Genomic DNA, 21843 nt, shown 5'->3' on the forward strand with positions numbered 1-21843 from the left:
CATAATTAGAGAAATGATGTCCACCTGTGAGCAATCTAAGTGTCACATGATCTGTCATTACATAGACACACCTTTTTGAAAGGCCCCAGAGGCTGCAACACCTAAGCAAGAGGCACCACTAACCAAACACTGCCATGAAGACCAAGGAACTCTCCAGACAAGTGAGGGACAATGTTGTTGAGAAGTACAAGTCAGGGTTAGGTTATAAAAAAAAAAAATCCAAATCTTTGATGATCCCTAGGAGCCCCATCAAATCTATCATAACCAAATGGAAAGAACATGGCACAACAGCAAACCTGCCAAGAGACGGCCGCACACCAAAACTCACAGACCGGGCAAGGAAGGCATTAATCAGAGAGGCAGCACAGAGACCTAAGGGAACCCTGGAGGAGCTGCAGAGTTCCACAGCAGAGACTGGAGTATCTGTACATAGGACGACAATAAGCCGTACGCTCCATAGAGCTGGGCTTTATGGCAGAGTGGCCAGAAGAAAGCCATTACTTTCAGCAAAAAACAAAATGACACGTTTTGAGTTTGCGAAAAAGGCATGTGGGAGACTCCCAAAATGTATGGAGGAAGGTGCTCTGGTCTGATGAGACTAAAATTGAACTTTTTGGCCATCAAAGAACACCATGCCCACAGTGAAACATGGTGGTGGCAGCAGTGGCGGTGCGTCCATAAGGGCACACGGGCACCGCCCCCTCTCTCCTGCAACCCCCTCTAGCACTAATAGATAGATTCATGCATTGCATGAATCTATCTATAGCCGCCCCTGCCACCCTGTCATGACTCTGCAGTAATACTTTAATGCCCTGTCTGTCTCTTACCTGGTCTGTGTATCAGTCTTAGGGCTTGCACTCTCACACCTGCATGGTTAAGTAATCTTCCCTTAGTGTGGCTCCACCCTAGCCTTAACAGGAACCACTATTTAACACTGTGTTCTCCAAGCCTGCCTTGCCAAGCAATATTGTGTGTTTGGTTTCCTGTTTCCTGCTTGCCTTGTGCTCTACGTCTGTCTCTGTTACCGATCTTGGCTTGTTCTTGACTATCCCTGCCTGCTTGTGACCCTGACCTTTTGGCGTGTTCTCTGTCTATCCTTGTCTGCTAGTCGCTCGACCTTTGGGTTATCTCCTTACTATCCCTTGTTGTCCTGGGCTGCCGCTTCCTCTCTATCCTCCTGTAGCCTACCGTGAGCTGGGAGACCCTGGGGGCCGCGACCTGGAGTCAGTCGCAGTTCCTCACTACTAGAGGCTCTGGTGAACACCTGCTGGCTCTTAGACTCCGTGCCCTGGGGAATCTTATGCTCTAGCTCCCAGTGGGATCTGTGTTGGTGCTCCAGTGGACCTGCCTTCCTGAACCACCCAGACTTCCATCCACAGCAGTCAGCCGAAGGGTCCACTACCTTAGTGATGCAATCCTGACTCTAACGGTGTGCATCTGTCACCTGTCACACCCCCTAAAAGGGGCCGGGCTCCTGAATTACGGCGGCGGGGGGGGGGGGGGGGGGGGGGTTTGGAGCACCTGATTAGAGCCATAGGCTCTAATAGGCGTCAAAAAAGGTGACCTGCGAGTGCCATGCTGGGCACTCGCAGGTCACTCAGCTGTGTTAGAAAAGCGAATGAATATTCGCTTTCCTGACACTAAACCGCCTCTCCGCCAATCAGGTGCTCGGATCTCTTACCCGTCACCTGATTGGCTGAAACGACAGGCGCTGTGATTGGATGCCTATCAGCAGAGGATGGGAGAAGATATCAAGGAGCATCGAGGAGCTGTCCCACCGAGACAGGGGCTCACTGGGACAACACAGAGATCGCTGTTCCTGATGACTAGGAACAGCAGATCTCCATGATGTCCCCTGTCAGAATGGGGATCAGCCTTGTTTACATAGGCAGATCCCCGTTTTGCCTCTCTGTACCGCGAGTAAACTCCCATGCATGAATTTTACCTATAGATACAGTAAATGTCTCCTAAATGTGCACCGTTTAGGTAGGAGATATTTACTGTACATGCAGCCAGTGACATCACCGGCGCATGTGCTCTGAAGGAATGGCATACCCATGCCGTTCCTTCATAGTCCTGTGCCTGTATTCTGTCAGAATCGGTGATCCGTCAAATTAGTTAACGGAAGTGACGTTCCGTCAGCTGCGCATGCGTACACCACTACCAGGTTTGCTCATCTGGCACCTGCAGTGAGAAGAAGTGGCAGTGGACATCTTAGTACACCCAGCTACTGTACGTCTTGAATTACACAGTAATTTTAGCAATAAAGTGAGCGTATATACATAAATATAGTATATTGACATGGTAACAACAGGAGGATGATTGGGATTATGATGGTGCCAAAAACAAAAAGGGATACAGTAGTATATAAAAAATATATAATTTTATTACATAGAACAAAGACAGGGTTCAATAAAAACATCAGCAGAGCATAATATATATATATATCATGTTACTAATTACTTGTGTCAATATATAGGAGGGTGGTCAATATTAGATGTCATCTCCCGACATGTTTCGCCAACATTGGCTTCATCAGGGGTTGGCCCATTTGTGATAACATAACACCACGATTGTAGTTTTACGTTGGTGCCCCTGTATTGATCCTTTTGTACAGCAGAGTTCTCCTGTTCCTTTTATAGCCCCTGTGATTGCACAGAGCCTCCCCCACCTACATCTGTGGACTTTCCTGGTGTTTCCCTTTGATGCTTTTCTGAGCTATATGGAAACTGGTGGTCCAAAAAAACCCCCAGAGGAAGCCAATGTTGGCGAAACATGTTGGGAGATGACATCCTATATTGACCACCCTTCTATATAGGGACACCAGTAATTAGTAACATGATATATATTATGCTCTGCTGATGTTTTTATTGAACCCTGTATTTGTTCCATGTTATAAAGTTATATATTTTTATTTTACTACTGTATCCCTTTTTGTTTTTGGCACCGTCATAATCCCAATCATCCTCCTGTTACCATTTATTTACCAGGGATGAGGTGCCGGATATTATAGGGTCACATAACCTGTTCTCCAAGTATCCATAGTATATTGACATCTGTGAAGCTGTTTGGATGTTACATTTTGAAATGCCATGTTGGTACACCCAGCAGTAGTAAGGGGGTGGAGGCCATGTTGGTACACCCAGCAGTAGGAAGGTGGTGGAGGCCATGTTGGTACACCCAGCAGTAGGAAGGTGGCGGAGGCCATGTTGGTACACCCAGCAGTAGGAAGGTGGCGGAGGCCATGTTGGTTCACCCAGCGGCAGGAAGGTGGTGGAGGCCATGTTGGTACACCCTGCACTGCTCAGCGCTAAACCTTTAGGCTGGGTTCACACCAGTGCGAATTGGATGTGGGCTTCTCCGCATCCAATTCGCATGTCAAGAGATTGCGACCGGCTCTCTATGGAGCCAGTTCACACATCTCCGGAGCGGCTCCAATGCGAATTGCACAGGAGCCCTGTGCGTTTTCTGGTCCGTTTCAGGTCTGAATTCAGCCAAAAATTTAGGCTTAAATCGGACCTGAAACAGTGAATGGAGATGCATCGGACACCCTGCTGTGAGCCGCTCTGTTCCTCAGTGTAAACCCAGCTTTTAGGCTTTCAAAATTAAACATCCAAACAGCATCACAGATGTCACAATACTGAATTTATTTCTTTATGCTCACTTTACTGCTAAAATTATTGTGGAAGACGTAGCTGGGTGTACTAAGATGTCTTCCGCGTTCTGACTGCAGGTGTTCTATTCAGATGAGCAAACCTGGTAGTGGTTTAATGAATGCGCAGCTGACAGAACGTCACTTCCGTTACCTAATCTGGCGGGTCGCCGATTCTGACAGGACACTGTAAACAGCAGTTGCCACGCGTATGCGTGGGAGTGATGTCATCGCGGCTCAGGCCACTCGCAGAGCCAGAGTCTACGAACCCGAAAGGAAGACCGAGTGAAGATGGAAGCACCTTCAGCTGTGACAGCGCGCCACTGGAAGGCTTCGTTTTCAAGTACGTTTCACATAAAGTGCTAGTATGAGGGGCACACTAGCACATTATGACATTGCCTTAAAAAAAAAAAAAAAAAACACTCAGCGGTTTACTACCACTTTAACAACTGGAGGAATAACATGGAAGCCGTCACTCACACTTGCATGTCACGGAAACAGTTGATGCACAACATTGACTTCTTCTCTGTAGAAAACATGATATACGGTTCTTCATGTAAAGCTGAAAAAATATGAGACAGCAATGTAAAATAATTTATCTGTATCCAGGAATTAGTAAATCATTGCAGAGCACATTGACAGTCCGGATAGGATACAGATCAACTCCAGCCAAAATGTTCATTGCAGAATACCAGTCCTTACATGTGGTGGCTGCATTAGTGTCCTTTATTTTCAGGCTTTTACCTTTATTTTCACCTGATGATCCTGCCAGTAACACACTTCCTGTACTCGGGTGACAACAATCACTCATCATATTGTATCTATGGAGAAGCAGTGATTTCACCCTAGAACAGCAAGTGTGTTGAGACTACAGATCCCCTCCTCCCCTATAAACCCTGGAGGGAGGTGTTCTGTAGTATATAAAGAAAGTGGGGAACAATGTAACTTCCTGGGTCCCTGCAGACACTAATTTGTGTTTCCTTATTGCCCTGTTATAGCAGTGATTTCTAGCAGTCTCCTGTAATATATCTCCAGTCTCCAACTCCAATAGCATGTTCACAGTCTCTGACCATCTCTTGTATCATGTCTGCGGTCTCTGACCATCTCCTGTACTATGTCTGCAGTCTCTGATCATCTCCTGTACTATGTCTGCAGTCTCTGATCATCTCCTGTACTATGTCTGCAGTCTCTGATCATCTCCTGTATCATGTCTGCAGTCTCCGACCATCTCTTGTATCATGTCTGCAGTCTCTGACCATCTCTTGTATGATGTCTGCAGTCTTTGACCATCTCTTGTATGATGTCTGCAGTCTCTGACCATCTCTTGTATCATGTCTGCAGTCTCTGACCATTTCCTGTATCATGTCTGCGGTCTCTGACCATCTCTTGTGTCATGTCTGCAGTCTCTGACCATCTCCTGTAGTATGTTTGCAGTCTCTGACTATCTCCTGTATCATGTCTGCAGTCTTTGACCATCTCTTGTATCATGTCTGCAGTTTCTGACCATCTCTTGTATGATGTCTGCGGTCTCTGACCATCTCCTGTAGTATGCCTGCAGTCTCTGACCATCTCCTGTATCATGTCTGCAGTCTCTGACCATCTCTTTTATCATGTCTCTGATCTCTGACCATCTCCTGTATCATGCCTGTAGTCTCTGACCATCACCTGTATCATGTCTGCAGTCTCTGACCATCTCTTGTATCATGTCTGCAGTCTCTGACCATCTCTTGTATCATGTCTGCAGTCTCTGACCATCTCCTATATCATGTCTGCAGTCTCTGACCATCTCTTGTATCATGTCTCTGACCATTACTTGTATCATGTCTGCAGTCTCTGACCATCTCTTGTATCATGTCTGTAGTCTCTGACCATCTCCTATATCATATCTGCAGTCTCTGACCATCTCTTGTATCATGTCTCTGACCATTACTTGTATCATGTCTGCAGTCTCTGACCATCTCTTGTATCATGTCTGCAGTCTCTGATCATCTCTTGTATCATGTCTGCAGTCTCTGATCATCTCCTATATCATGTCTGCAGTATCTGACCATCTCTTGTATCATGTCTGCAGTCTCTGACCATCTCTTGTATCATGTCTGTAGTCTCTGACCATCTCCTATATCATATCTGCAGTCTCTGACCATCTCTTGTATCATGTCTCTGACCATTACTTGTATTATGTCTGCAGTCTCTGACCATCACTTGTATTATGTCTGTAGTCTCTGACCATCTCCTGTATCTAGTGGCTTTTATCCGACAGGGTGATTGAACAGAAGTTGATCAGTAGATCAACTCCGGTTTAATCGCAGTGGACACACACATGGATCGAAATTCGGCTAGTCTCTGCTGAATCTGTCTAATTTCAATCCATCTTTGGCCACCTTACCTCACCATCTTATCAGGAACAATTCTTCTATACAATGAAAAGATGATTTTGATCTTTTGTAATGAGATGACACTTACGGCACTTCTTATGGATGTCCTTGGCACGTTTAGCCAGAGTCACGATCTCATGGCGGGAGAACATTTTGGCTTTGTGAGTCTCCTCTCGGCATTTAACACACAGAGGCTGGTTGCAGGTATTACAATAGTACATAAGGTCTCCATCCTAGAATCAAAGATACAAAAGGGAAAGAATGAGGAGAAGGGTGGGTGACAATTGGGGGGTATTACTGGAAGTGCCTTGTGTCTATGTCTATGTCACAATCAGGTCCAAATGTGTCTGATGGTGATGAAGTATGGTTCCTTTTGTCTGTTTGCTGGGCGCAGTCCCCATTTTAAGGGGTCTGTCCCTGGAACACAAAATGACCCTGTCCAGCTGTGCAGGTGCCAACCCGATAGGAGTCCCATATTGGTCGGTGCCTGTGGAGTGCGACTATTTAATTGGTACCTGCTCAGTTATAAAGTCTGATAAAGAAATCAGAAGAAGAAGAGGCCGTCCCACCACTTTAAGAGGATTCCCTTGCATTTGCAAGTGGCTCCAGCATAACCTTATATTAGGGTGGTGCCCAGGGCCGGATTTCTCACAAGGCCACCGAGGCCAGGCCTCAGGGCGGCAGTGGTGCAGGGGCGGCTCCGCTCCTGCAACGACTTCTCGGCCGCCCCCCCCCTTCTGGCTGCCTGTTAAAGTCCGTTACGGGCACTGGTGCCCGTAAAAAAGATAGCCGTGAGCCGACCACACAACTGCGCATGCGCCGTTCCGAAGCCGGCCGGGCAGCGCAGTAATATAATGGCGCTGCCCGGCGCCATTTCCGAATAGACGATTGGGACACTATGGCGGTCAGTGGCTCGTGCAGTGCACTTGCCATAGGCAGAGAGGTCCAGAGGAGCAGAGCAGGGGTGAGGAGGAGAGTACTGTGGGGGATATCAGAGTGAGAGGAGGACATCGCTGGGAGCCCGGAGGGTTAAGCCGTGGCATGCAGGGGAGGACGGGACAGAGAGTCTCTGATGTGCTCTGTCCAGTGTCCACCATAATATTACTTCTCCACATCATCAGTGTGCTGTGTCCTCCTCCTGTTCCCCTTTCACCTCTCCACAGGTCAGGGCTGCAGCCTCTGTCTATCATGTCCGCAGCCTCTGTCCACCTCCTGTGGTATGTCCGCAGCCTCTGTCCACCTCCTGTGGTATGTCCGCAGCCTCTGTCCACCTCCTGTGGTATGTCCGCAGCCTCTGTCCACCTCCTGTGGTATTTCCGCAGCCTCTGTCCACCTCCTCTGGTATGTCCGCAGCCTCTGTCCACCTCCTGTGGTATGTCCGCAGCCTCTGTCCACCTCCTGTGGTATGTCCGCAGCCTCTGTCCACCTCCTGTGGTATGTCCGCAGCCTCTGTCCACCTCCTGTGGTATGTCCGCAGCCTCTGTCCACCTCCTGTGGTATGTCCGCAGCCTCTGTCCACCTCCTGTGGTATGTCCGCAGCCTCTGTCCACCTCCTGTGGTATGTCCGCAGCCTTTACTTGCCACTGAGTCGGAATACTTTGTCCTACGAAGATATTATCGATGAATTTGCCAAAAGAAAAGTTATAACTAAAAAAAATGTAGGGAGTTTCTTACTGCTATAATCTTTAAAAGGCATTTTCTGCATTACAGAGTATTTTCAGTCTGTACAATTAAAGCCAGTTATTTTCAGTGTTCTCGTGTGTGGAGATATGTTTTTAATTGGTCTATTGTAGCAGTCATCCATAAAGGACGAGAATGGTGGTGTGTGTGTGTGTGTGGGGGGGGGGCAGCATTGAAGGACCCAGCCTTGGGGCGGCACAGGGAGTAAATCCGGGCCTGGTGGTGCCTGCACAGTGCAAAGCCAAGGTATTGTTTCATAGGTTCAATAGAGATGCCTAAAGCTGAAGTGCAGGTATGGCATTATTTTACATAGTTACATTGGTTCAGCTTGACTAATGTAAGTATTTATGTGCCATGTGGGATCCATAGAAGTTGGAAATCACTGTAGAAGACACCGCTACTACACTGCTACTACAGTAATCTCCACCGACTTCTGGTTCTGGTGCCAAGCAGCTGCCCTTCTGCTTACTTATTGAACATATGAGGTTGCTTGAGGCCGGGTTCCCACCCTGCGGCTCCCAGCAGGGGTCCGGTGCATCATGGTTCACCGTTTCAGGTCCGATTTCAGCCCGAAGTTTGGGCTGAATTCGGATCTGAAACTGACCAAAAGACGCACAGACGCACCAGACCTGCTGCGGAGATATATGAACCAGCTCCATAGAGAGACGGTCAAAATCTCCTGCATTTTCGAATTGAATGCGGAAACCCGCATCCAATTCGCAATGGTGTGAGCCCAGTCTAAATGGGTGCAATTCACAGAACACTTAACCACTTCAGCCCCGTAAGGATTTACCCACTTCCTGACCAGGCCATTTTTTGCGATACGGAACTGTGTCGCTTTAACTAATGTAGCACCCTGATGGTTAGGCAGGGTTGCTAGTAAATTTACCTGCCAGGTATAGTTGCCTTGGCCAATTGATAGGAGATCAATTGATTCCACCCTAATTCTGGAATTGCTGCACTTCTCTCTTCTGTCACTAGATGGCCGGGTATCTGGTGACATTAGATAAGACAGGGGCATAGCAAGGACAGATTAGGAATAGATGGGGTATCTCAGCCAATGGGCAGGGAACTTCTTGGGTCCCTTGGCCTGCTGGGAGAGCCTATTTATTTGGGTGGAGTCAGGTGATCGGGGTTCTGTGCCACCTGGACAGCCCTCTGGGTGGACGTGTGTTGTGTGCCCCAGGCTCCTAGGCCAGAGCCTGAGGCCTATCCCGGGAACATCTGGCTGCCAGGCTGTCTGAGGGCCCATCCAGAACCAAGAGAGCAGCGCAGGGTTGGGATTGCGGCTTGTAGTCCAACCATAAGTAACGGTTCTGCCGGCCATAGAACCTGTCATGGTCGGAGGTAGAGGGGAAGCTGTCGCCACTAAGGGACCATCCACCTTATTACCAGGGACCACAGTGAGTAGCTGAAGCAAGTACCGGAGCAGTATTCTCATCAACTGGGGATGGTGAAGAATCGGGAAACTTCAGTGGGAACCAAGCCAGGGATCCTTGCAGAGCAGCCTTGTGTGCCAAGCTAGGGACCGAGCGGGCCAGTGGGGTGACGCTTGAGGAGCATCTGGAGTGCCAAGCTAGGGACCAAGCAGGGACACGGGGGAGACGCTTGAGGAAGATACCGTGTGAGAAGATTGGAAGAGCTCAAGAGATCCGGTGGCAGTGAATCGGCAAGTCTAGTGAGGAGAGACGGGGAGCTCAGTGGAGTGAAGATCTACAAGAAGTGATTGTAGAGGAAGTAAAGAAGTTTGTTACAACTTGTGTTAAAAACTGTTCTAAGACTATTGCCATAATAGACAGCGATCCCACATATGCAGATGTGGCGTCCAGCTGGATGCCTTTCCCTGCATGGCTGTCTACCTATAGAAGTCTCAGAGCCTGCTAATTACCATTGGAACTACCTGCATTCAAGAAGTGTCTGGCGCCCATGAATCTATCTTGCATTACACCCACCATGCCTCGTAACCCACTCTACATAGAAGGATGTCAGCTATCTCAACTCTGGAGGTTCTCATTAGACCAAAGGGGACTCAGGACCTTGCTACACTGACAATTGCGCCGTCGTGCCACGGTGGTTGTACCCAAACAAAATTGACGTCCCCCCCCCCACAAATAGAGCTTTCTTTTGGTGGTATTTGAACACCTCTGCCGTTTTTATTTTTTGCGCTATAAACAAAAAAAGAGCGCCAATTTTGGAAAAAACATTATTTAAACTTTCTGCTATAAAACATTTCCAAAAAAAAAAAATAAAATGTAAAAAAAATAATTTATTTATTAGTTTAGGCCGATCTGTATTCTGCTACATATTTCTGGTAAAAAAAATAAATAAATAAACACAATAAGCGTATATTGATTGGTTTGCACGAAAAATTATAGTGTCTACAAAATAGGGGATAGATTTATGGCATTTTTATTATTTTTTAAAAAAAACTAGTAATGGCGTCGCTCAGTGATTTTTAGCGGGACTGCGACATTGCGGCGGACAGATCGGACACCTAACTGACATTTTTGACACTTTTCTGGGAACCAGTGACACCATTACAGTAATCAGTGCTAAAAATATGCATGGTTGTTGTACTAATGACACTGGCAGGGAAGGGGTTAACATCAGGGGGCGATCAAAGGGTTAAATGTGTTCCCTGGGTGTGTTCTAACTGTATGGGGGATTGTGTGACTAGGGAAACACACAGATCCATCTTCCTGCTGCCCTGCTTAGCACAAAGACAGTATCTGTGTGATCTCCCCTGTCAGAACGGAGATTTGCCTTGTTTACACAGTTCTGTCACTGCGGGGAACGATCGCGGGTGGCCAGCGGACATCGTTTCCTCCAGACCCGCTGATTGACTACCCCGTTGGTCAGTGGGAGCGCGCCCACAAAAGTGAGTTCCCGAGCCTTCGTACACCTACGGCGATTTGCGGGATGGTGCCACCTTGCCGTAGTATAATTATGGCGGCTGGTCAGCAAGATGTTAATGCAAAGTGTTGTCTGATTGGTCTTCAACACCCTGCTTCTCCATCTCGTCCAACCAGAGAACACTTTGCATTTTCTCAATGAATTCAAAGTGTTCCGTGAATGTCACCTGTGCTGAGTGAACGACCTCCTGTGTTTACAATGCAGCAGGGCAGCCATTTGTTATGGGACCTGGAAGCTAGAGGACGAGGGGGGGTGGGGGGCCTGGGTTTCATTTTGAAAATCTGATAACACTGAGGCCGGGTTCACACATAATCCGTACCGGATGAGGGTTTCCCCGCATCCAATTCCCACGACAGGTAGTCATGTGCACCGCCGAACAATTTGTTCATTTTCGTTTTATTCGTTTTTTTGTAAATTCGAAAATTTGGAAATTCGAAAAATAAGCAAATTCGTAAATTCGGAATTTGTAAATTAGAAAATTTGGAATCCGAAAATTTGGAATTTGAAAATAAGAAAGGAAAATCCGAAAATTCGAAATACAATAACTAACTATTAAATTATAGGTATTGGAATTTCCTTTCAAATTTTGATTAGTGAACGTAACGAATACAAGTTCATCTGAAGTTATGAATGAACCGAAATAAAGAATGCCGCATCTAAACAAATGGAACGGAACAATATAATAATAAATAATGATAATAATAATAATACGTTTTTATTATTATTATTAATTAGTTACGTTCCATTGGTTTAGATACGGCATTCGTTATTACGTATAATTTGTAACTTCGGATAAATTCGTTACGTTCACTAACAGCCAAAATTTGAAAGGAAATCTCAATACCTATAATTTAATAGTTAGTTATAGATAAGTTATTATTAGTTAGTTATGATTTCAGATTTTCAAATTTTCAGGTTTTTGAATTTTCGTTGTTATTTTCAGATTTTCGTTCTTTAGAATTTTCGTTCTTATTTTTGGATTTCTGAAATTCCGAAATTTTCGGAAGAATTCGGAAATTCTAAAATTCGGATATTTCCGAATGAACGAATTTGTCTAAATTTGTTAAAAGACAAGTTTGGAACTAAACGAATTGCACGTGTCTAATGACAGGAGAGTGTGAGCGGTTCACACATCTCCGGAGCGTCCGCGGAGCGCACAGAAGCAGGAGGGTCCTGTGCGTCTTTGTCTCAGTTTCAGGTACGATTTCAGGCAAAAATTTGGACCTGATTCACCCCTGAAAACGGAGAACAGGGAGACGCACCGAAACCCCCCTGCTTGCGAGCCGCTCCGCACATAGTGTGGACCCAGCCTGAGGCCCCGTTCACACATGGCGAGCGCTGCAAGAAACGTGCAAAGTGTGTTTTGGGTTTTTTCCATTCTAAAAATGAATTCTAAATGGCAAAATACGGTGCGATTTTGTTGTGATTGTTGCGCTGCAATTGTGGCAAAACGCACCTTTAAAAAATCACGTGGAACTTGTCACCCCAAAAAAGGAGAAGGAGCTCCCTTTGGGCAGCAAACACGCATAAGGCAACCCATTGCAGTGAATGGACTGCCATATGCACAGCACACGGAATCGCATTAAAAAAATCGCCCATACATAATCTCAAGTTCCTGCTACGCAAAATGTGAATAGGGCCCAAGGTAAGTACACATTTCCTGCAGATGCCTGCGGTGTGAAGTCACCTGTTTCCTGCATTCCAGGTCACAGTTGGCACATTGTAGAACTTCTTCAGAATCAGCGGAACTGTCCACCAGGAACTTTAGTAACCGGTCCACAGGGGGCAATCCGTTATTCCCCTTCACTATGGAGTGCTGTCTGCAAGAGAAACAAAAACATCATTATCAGTCAGATATCAGTTTTGTAAAAATGACTCCACTCATCTCTACTGGTGAAGCCAGAGCTGGTCCAAGACATTGTGCTGCCCGGGTCCAAGAATGAAATGCTGCCCCCCCCCCCCCCAAAAAAAATCACGCTCCCCAAAAGGCCCCCACATCCATTATTTTATATCATGATAATTAAAACTAAACTTATCAGGAAGTCAGATTTACATGCAACAGCACCTCTATATGCAAAATTATATGACATACCATTATGCTTGGGTAGTTTATAGACAGGCTAGGGTAGTATATGGACAGTCTAGGGTAGTATTTGGACAGGCTAGTGAAGTATATGGACAGGCTAGTATAGTATATGGACAGGCTAGAGCAATATATGGACAGGCTAGGGCAGTATAGGAGCAGGCTAGTGTAGTATATGGACAGGCTAGGGTAGTATACGGACAGGCTAGGATAGTATACGGACAGGCTAGTGTAGTATACGGACAGGCTAGGGTAGTATATGGACAGGCTAGTGTAGTATACGGACAGGCTAGTGTAGTATACGGACAGGCTAGGGTAGTATATGGACAGGCTAGTGTAGTATATGGACAGGCTAGGGTAGTATATGGACAGGCTAGGGTAGTATATGGACAGGCTAGTGTAGTATACGGACAGGCTAGGGTAGTATACGGACAGGCTAGTGTAGTATACGGACAGGCTAGGGTAGTATATGGACAGGCTAGTGTAGTATATGGACAGGCTAGGGTAGTATATGGACAGGCTAGGGTAGTATATGGACAGGCTAGGGTAGTATATGGGCAGGCTAGGGTAGTATATATAGGGTATAGGGGCAGGCAGAGTGGCCCGATGGGGCAGTTGTCATCATGACAAACAAAACTGCTGGAAAAAAAATCTTGGTTGTCAACTTGCTGGGTAAATAGAAGAGAAGGAGAGGCGGCCGTAGTTAAATTTGCTTCCCCTCTCAAAGTGCTGCCTGAGTCCATTGGACCCCCTGGGACACCTGGTAAGGCCGGCCCTGGGTGAAGGATTGGTGAAGGACGGATGACGGCTCGCTCCTGAATAAGGCTCAATTCACACACATGCATGTTGCTTTTGAGCGTATTAGCAGTGCTTTTTGCAGTGCTTTCCGCGTTTTCAGACATGCAATTTTGATGTGTTTTGGATTGTTTTTTTCTTTTTATTTGGTCAATTTGTTGTTGGGCAGATTAAATAATGCAAAACGCATCAAAAACGCGCTATAAAAAACGCACATCATGCTTTTCTGCCGCTTCTCCATTGAAGTCTATTGAAACAAAAAAGGCAAAAAAAGCACCGTTTTGCATTTAAAAAAGTCCCCGTCCTTTTACAAAAACACAGAGACACAAAAAAAGGGATCTCGGTGACTTTGAAGGTGGCATGGTTGGTTGTTGGTGGCAGACGGGCTGGTCTGAGTATTTCTGGGATTTTCACACACAACCATCTCTCGGGGATTACAGAGAATGGTGGGAAAAAGAGAAAATATCCAGTGAGCGGCAGTTGTGTGGAGGAAAATGCCTTGTTGATGTCAGAGGAGAATGGGCAGACTGGTTCCAGATGATAGAAAGACAACAGTAACTCAGATAACCCCTCGTTACATCCAAGGTATGCAGAATACCATCTCTGAACAAACAACACATCCAACCTTGAAGCAGATGGGCTACAGCAGCAGAAGACCACACCAGGTGCCACTCCTGTCAGCTAAGAACAGGAAACTGAGGCTACAATTGGCACAGGATCACCAACATTGGACAATAGAAGATTGGAAAAATGTTGCCTGGTCTGATGAGTCTGGATTTCAGCTCCGACATTCAGATGGTGGGGTCACATGGATCCATCCTGCCTTGTATCACCGGTTCAGGCTGGTGGTGGGGGTGTAAGGGTGTGGGGGATGGGATATCACCGGTTCAGGCTGGTGGTGGGGGTGTAATGGTGTGGGGGATGGGGTATCACCAGTTCAGGCTGGTGGTGGGGGTGTAATGGTGTGGGGGATGGGGTATCACCGGTTCAGGCTGGTGGTGGGGGTGTAATGGTGTGGGGGATGGGATATCACCGGTTCAGGCTGGTGGTGGGGGTGTAATGGTGTGGGGGATGGGGTATCACCGGTTCAGGCTGGTGGTGGGGGTGTAATGGTGTGGGGGGTGGGGTATCACCGGTTCAGTCTGGTGGTGGGGGTGTAATGGTGTGGGGGATGGGATATCACCGGTTCAGGCTGGTGGTGGAGAGTGTAATGGTGTGGGGGATGGGATATCACCGGTTCAGGCTGGTGGTGGGGGTGTAATGGTGTGGGGGATGGGGTATCACCGGTTCAGGCTGGTGGTGGGGGTGTAATGGTGTGGGGGATGGGGTATCACCGGTTCAGGCTGGTGGTGGGGGTGTAATGGTGTGGGGGATGGGATATCACCAGTTCAGGCTGGTGGTGGGGGTGTAATGGTGTGGGGGATGGGATATCACCAGTTCAGGCTGGTGGTGGGGGTGTAATGGTGTGGGGGATGGGATATCACCGGTTCAGGCTGGTGGTGGAGAGTGTAATGGTGTGGGGGATGGGGTATCACCGGTTCAGGCTGGTGGTGGGGGTGTAATGGTGTGGGGGGTGGGGTATCACCGGTTCAGTCTGGTGGTGGGGGTGTAATGGTGTGGGGGATGGGATATCACCGGTTCAGGCTGGTGGTGGGGGTGTAATGGTGTGGGGGATGGGATATCACCGGTTCAGGCTGGTGGTGGGGGTGTAATGGTGTGGGGGATGGGGTATCACCGGTTCAGGCTGGTGGTGGGGGTGTAATGGTGTGGGGGATGGGATATCACCGGTTCAGGCTGGTGGTGGGGGTGTAATGGTGTGGGGGATGGGATATCACCGGTTCAGGCTGGTGGTGGGGGTGTAATGGTGTGGGGGATGGGGTATCACCGGTTCAGGCTGGTGGTGGGGGTGTAATGGTGTGGGGGATGGGGTATCACCGGTTCAGACTGGTGGTGGGGGTGTAATGGTGTGGGGGATGGGGTATCACCGGTTCAGGCTGGTGGTAGGGGTGTAATGGTGTGGGGGATGGGGTATCACTGGTTCAGGCTGGTGGTAGGGGTGTAATGGTGTGGGGGATGGGATATCACCGGTTCAGGCTGGTGGTGGGGGTGTAATGGTGTGGGGGATGGGGTATCACCGGTTCAGGCTGGTGGTGGGGGGTGTAATGGTGTGGGGGATGGGATATCACCGGTTCAGGCTGGTGGTGGGGGTGTAATGGTGTGGGGGATGGGATATCACCGGTTCAGGCTGGTGGTCGGGGTGTAATGGTGTGGGGGATGGGATATCACCGGTTCAGGCTGGTGGTGGGGGTGTAATGGTGTGGGGGATGGGATATCACCGGTTCAGGCTGGTGGTGTAATGGTGTGGGGGATGGGATATCACCGGTTCAGGCTGGTGGTGGGGGTGTAATGGTGTGGGGGATGGGATATCACCGGTTCAGGCTGGTGGTGGGGGTGTAATGGTGTGGGGGATGGGATATCACCGGTTCAGGCTGGTGGTGGGGGTGTAATGGTGGGGGGGATGGGGTACCTGAGTATTGTTGTTGACCATGTCCATCCCTTTATGACTACAGTGTCCTCATCTTCTGATGGCTCCTTCCAGCAGGATAATGCACCATGTCACAAAGCTCCAATCATCTCACCACTGGACAATGAGGTCCCTGTACTCCAATGGCCTCCACACTCACCACATCTCATCCAATAGAGCACCTTTGGGATGTGGTGGAACGGGAGATTGGCATCATGGATGTGCAGCCAACAAATCTGCAGCAACTGCGTGATGTTATCATGTCTCTATGGAGCCTCAGATATTGTGTTTCACAGAGTCTGTCAGACATCCGCAAGCGCAGTCTGCTTAGTAATCCAATACGTTTTGTGAAGCCTTTAACCCACCCGGCCTCAAAAAGAACAATAGGAGGGTCACCCATCTTGGCCATGGAGATCTTTTTATAGAAATGAGAAGTCAGGATCTGGGATTCGGAAACATTTACTTGTTTAAAAAGGATTTGTTGTTGGAACAAACTTCGAAAAAAAGGAAAAAAAGGTCTTACTGCAAAGGAAACAGGGGATGAGATGAGGAGGTGAGGGTATGGAGAAGAGGAGGGGGATGAGATGAGGGTATGGAGATGGGATGAGGAGTTGAGAGTATGGACATGAGGAGGGGGAAGGAATTAAGAGATGAGGGTACGGAGAGGAGAAGGGGGATGAGATGAGGATGTGAGGGTATAGAGAGAACAGGGGGCATAAGATGAAGAGGTGAGCGTATGGAAAGGAGGAGGGGGGAAGAGATGAAGAGGTGAGGTATGGAGATGAGGAAGGGGGTGAGATGAGGTGAGGGTATGGAGACGAGGAGGTGACTGTATGGAGAAGAGGGGAATGACATGAAGAGAGTATGGAGAGGAGGATGAGATGAGGAGGTGAGCGTATGGAGATTAGGAGGTTGATGAGGAGGTGAGGGTATAGGGAGGAGAAGGGGGATGAGATGAGGAGGTAAGGGTAGGAGAGGACAAGGGGGATGAGATGAGGAGGTGAGGGTATGGAGATGAGGGTATAAAGATGAGGAGGTGAGGGTATAAAGATGAGGAGGTGAGGAAAGGGGGATGAGATGAGAAGGTGAGGACAAGGGGGATGAGATGAGGAGGTGAGGGTATGGAGATGAGGATGAGGATGAGATGAGGGTATGGAGATGAGGAATGGCATGAGATGAGGAGATGAGGGTATGGAGATGAGGAATGGGATGAGATGAGGAGGTGAGGGTATGGAGATGAGGAGGGGGATAAGATGAGGAGATGAGGGTATGGAGATGAGGAATGGGATGAGATGAGGAGGTGAGGGTAGGGGGATGAGATGATGAGGAGGATGAGATGAGGAGGAGAGGGTATGGAGATGAGGATGAGATGAGGTGTGGATAGGGGGATGAGATGAGGGTATGGAGATGAGGAATGGCATGAGATGAGGAGATGAGGGCATGGAGATGAGGAATGGCATGAGATGAGGAGATGAGGGTATGGAGATGAGGAATGGGATGAGATGAGGAGGTGAGGGTAGGGGGATGAGATGATGAGGAGGATGAGATGAGGAGGAGAGGGTATGGAGATGAGGATGAGATGAGGAGGTGTGGATAGGGGGATGAGATGAGGGTATGGAGATGAGGAATGGCATGAGATGAGGAGATGAGGGCATGGAGATGAGGAATGGCATGAGATGAGGAGATGAGGGTATGGAGATGAGGAGGTGAGGGTAGGGGGATGAGATGATGAGAAGGAGGATGAGATGAGGAGGAGGATGAGATGAGGAGAAGGAGGATGAGATTAGAAGGTAAGGGTATGGAGATGAGGAGGGGGGATGAGATGAGGAGGTGAGGGCAGGGGGATGAGAGGAGGAGAAGGAGGCTGAGAGGAGGATGATGTGAGGGTATGGAGATGAGGAGGGGGGATGAGATGAGGAGAAGGAGGATGAGATGAGAAGAAGGAGGATGAGATTAGGAGGTGAGGGTAGGGGAATGAGATGAGGAGGAGGATGAGATGAGTAGGTGAGGGTAGGGGGATGAGATGAGGAGGAGGATGAGATGAGGAGAAGGAGGATAAGATGAGGAGGAGGATAAGATGAGGAGGAGGATGAGATGAGAAGGAGGATGAGATGATGAGGTGTGGGTAGGGGGATGAGATGAGGAGGAGGATGAGATGAGGAGAAGGAGGATAAGATGAGGAGGAGGATGAGATGAGAAGGAGGAGGATGAGATGAGGGGGTGAGGGTATGGAGATGAGGAGGGGGATGAGATGAGGATGAGATGAGGAGAAGGAGGATGAGATGAGGAGGAGGATGAGATGAGGAGGAGGATGAGATGAGGAGGAGGCTGAGATGAGGAGGTGTGGGTACTGAGACAGAAGTGGAAGAAAATGAGGAGGGGAGGAGATGGGTCTGTGTTCTTTGCGCTCCATCAGAAATGAGGTAGTCAGGGCTGACACCACGTGCTGAGGAATTCAGAGCTGCGTTGTCATGTCAGAGAAGGTCGGAGCTCTCTAGATTTCTGGCACATGAACAGATATTTTCTGAACTCGAAGTCTTTAAAGGGATGAAACGGAATATTTGTACACATTCCATATTCATTAAATATGATTAAACCCGGCAAAACGCTTTTAATAAAAAGCATTTGATCAAAATATATTATTTTATATGATTTATGATATTTCTTGGACATGTGCTTTACAAATGAGGACACTATCAGTAGAATGAGAATAGCGGGTCCCTGTTATCAGTTCCTGTCCCGGCAGCCTTTGTCCCACATTCTGTCTGAGCTATAAGTAGAAGCTCTTGTCCTGCAGCTGTCCCCAGCTAAATCCTCTGATGGGTGAGATTGTGTTTGGTGGGTGCAGGAAGAGCGATCCGCACTGAGTGTATATTCCCCACGTCCTGCAAACACACATCGACCTATCAGATAATGACTTTGATTCCATGTAAAAGAAGAACTGGTTTCTTCCTATTCCCCCCCCCCCCCCCCCCCCCCACAGCTACTTTATTCTGCCCCATTCTATACAATTCACAATAGAAACCCCATTTCTGGTCGCACCAACACTATTTGAATATGTAGAAATTAATTGACAGCGACAAATCCATTTCCTCTCTTCTATATTGGATGTGATTGGATAACTGAGTATAGGCTGATGCGAGAATCGGACGAAGAATATCGCTTTCTGAGCGATCGTCCGATAATCTGATCGTTAGTACACAGTTTTCAAGAGCAGCGGCGGCAGTTTATTCGAAGGAACAAACACAAAACATTTTCTTGTATGGTAACAAAACAAACATTTTTAGTTTAACCCCTTCAGCCCCGGAAGATTTGGCCCCTTAATGACCAGGCCATTTTTTTGCGATTCGGCACTGAGTCGTTTTAACTGACAATTGCGCGGTCGTGCGACGCTGTACCCAAACAAAATTGACGTCCTTTTTTTCCCCACAAATAGAACTTTCTTTTGATGGTATTTGATCGCCTCTGCAGTTTTTATTTTTTGCGCTATAAACAAAAAAAGCGACAATTTTGAAAAAAAAACGCATCATTTTTTACTTTTTGCTATAATAAATATATAAAAAAACATTTTTTTTTCCTCAGTTTAGGCCGATATGTATTCTTCTACTTTTTTTTGGTAAAAAAAAAAAAAAAAAAAAAAATTTGCAATAAGCGTATATTGATTGGTTTGCGCAAAAGTTATAGTGTCTACAAAATAGGGGATAGATTTATGGCATTTTTATTATTAATTTTTTTTTTCACTAGTAATGGCGGCGATCTGCGATTTTTATCGGGACTCCGACATTATGGCGTACACATCGGACACTTTTGATACATTTTTGGGACCATTGGCATTTATACAGCAATCAGTGCTATAAAAATGCACTGATTACTGTAAGAATGTCACTAGCAGTGAAGGGGTTATCACTAGGGGGCACTCAAGGGGTTAATTGTGTTCCCTGGGAGGTGATTCTAACTGAAGGGGGAGGGGACTGACTAGAGGAAGTGACGGATCGTGGTTTCTAGCTAATAGGAACACACGATCTGTCACTGCTCTCAGAACATAACACAGATTTGTGTGTTTACACGCACACACTTCTGTGTTCTGTCCCTCGTGCTCGCGATCGCTTGTGGCCGGCGGTCATCGCGACCGTCGGCCACGAGCCCGTTGTGCAGCGGAGCGCGCGCCTGCTATCCTGATCCCACGACCCGATGTATAGCTGCGATGGTTCGCAGGATTGTGCTGACCTGCCGCCATATAATGATGGCGGCTGGTCAGCAAGCGGTTAATCAGTACAGTATTCGTCCATTTAAAAAAAAATCGGGGGACCAAGGCTGCGCATGCTCGGAAACGAAAGAATACATTACAATACAATACAATAGGGCAACCGCACTTCACTATTGGGCCTTTTGGCCCCTTTCACATTGACGGATCGATCGGGTCCACCTGTCAGTTTTTCACCCATTGCCCTCTATGGAGCGGCGGACGTCAATGGACACGTATCTGTTGACACTCGCCGTCTTCCGGTAAACACGGACAGATACGGATTCGTTCCCGTCTGGTGGATTGGGTTGGATGACAGATGTAAATGGACGGGCGGTCTTGTTTTCATTCGACTGCCCCATAGAGGAGAGGAGGCGGTGTCCATGTCCGTTCAGCACCAGCGGAGAAGACACGGACCTGTCATCTGCCTGCTTAGAGGGGATCAGAGAGATCCAACGCTGAACAGGCGGATCCGTGTGAAAGGGGACTAATACATATAAATAAACACGTGGAAAAAAATTCATCAATGTGCAAAAATTCATTCCTCGTGAATAAATCAAATCAATAAATAACCAAATTCATCAATAAAGTGTAAACATAAGAAATCATCCAAATGTAAAGTCCCTCGTGAATCAATATATAAAAGTGCAAAAAGGCAATCAATAAATTCATATAAAAGTCCAAATAAAGTTAATCAGTCAAAAAATTCATAAAGTGCCGTGTCTCAAAATGAATCTTTTGCCCCAAAGTTTTCGAATTTATTTTGTTGCCTTTTTGAACATTTTATGAGAGACTTTATATTTTTGCAATTTTATACATTGATTCTTACTAGACTTTACATTTGGATGATTTAGACTTATTGATGAATTTGATTATTTATTGATTTTATTTATTCACGAGGGATGAATTTTTGCACATTGATACATTTTTTGCACGTATTTATTGATGCATTATATTGCCAAAAGTATTGGGACGCCCCTTCGAATCATTGGATCCAGGTGTATACAATCCACGCACCTCGGCATGCGGGCGGCTTCTACAAACATTTGTGAAAGAACGGGTCGCTCTCAGGAGATCATTGAACTCAAGCGTGGCTCTGTGATAGGTTGCCACCTGTGCAATAAGTCCATCCTACTAAAAATTCAACGGTCATCTGTTAGTGGTATTATAACGATGTGGAAGCAACTGGGAACAACAGCAACTCAGCCACGAAGTGGTAGGCCGGGTAAAATGACAGAGCGGGGTCAGCGCATGTTGAAGCTCAAAGTGCGCAGAAGTCGCCAACTGTCTGCAGAGTCAATAGCTACAGATCTCCAAACTTCGAGTGGCCTTCAGATTAGCACAACAGTTGTAGAGAGCTCCATGGAATGGGTTTCAAGGGCCGAGCAGCTCCATCCAAACCTTCCATCACCAAGTGCAATGCAAAGCGTCGGATGCCGTGGTGTAAAGCACGCCGCCACTGGACTCTAGAGCAGGGGAGACGTGTTCTCTGGAGTGACCAATCACACTTCTCTGTCTGGCAATCCGATGGACATGTCTGGGTTTGGTGGTTGCCAGGAGAACGGTACTTGCCTGACT

At 47.4% G+C, this 21843-nt stretch overlaps 1 protein-coding gene across 1 annotated transcript in view; it reads right to left on the reverse strand.

Annotated features, from left to right (window-relative positions):
* The window catches only part of RNF207 (ring finger protein 207), a 71737-nt gene that overhangs the window by 45019 nt on the left and 4875 nt on the right, over positions 1-21843 (reverse strand). The window contains exons 3-5 of the mRNA XM_073603663.1: positions 12308-12440; positions 6116-6260; positions 4133-4214 (exon numbers count right to left, since the gene is read on the reverse strand). Of these exons, the coding sequence (XP_073459764.1) occupies positions 4133-4214; positions 6116-6260; positions 12308-12440 (360 nt within the window). The remainder of the gene's footprint in view (positions 1-4132; positions 4215-6115; positions 6261-12307; positions 12441-21843) is intronic.

This window comes from Aquarana catesbeiana, linkage group LG10 (assembly GCF_042186555.1).
Source record: "Aquarana catesbeiana isolate 2022-GZ linkage group LG10, ASM4218655v1, whole genome shotgun sequence".
In the NCBI taxonomy this organism is placed as follows: Eukaryota; Metazoa; Chordata; class Amphibia; order Anura; family Ranidae; genus Aquarana; species Aquarana catesbeiana.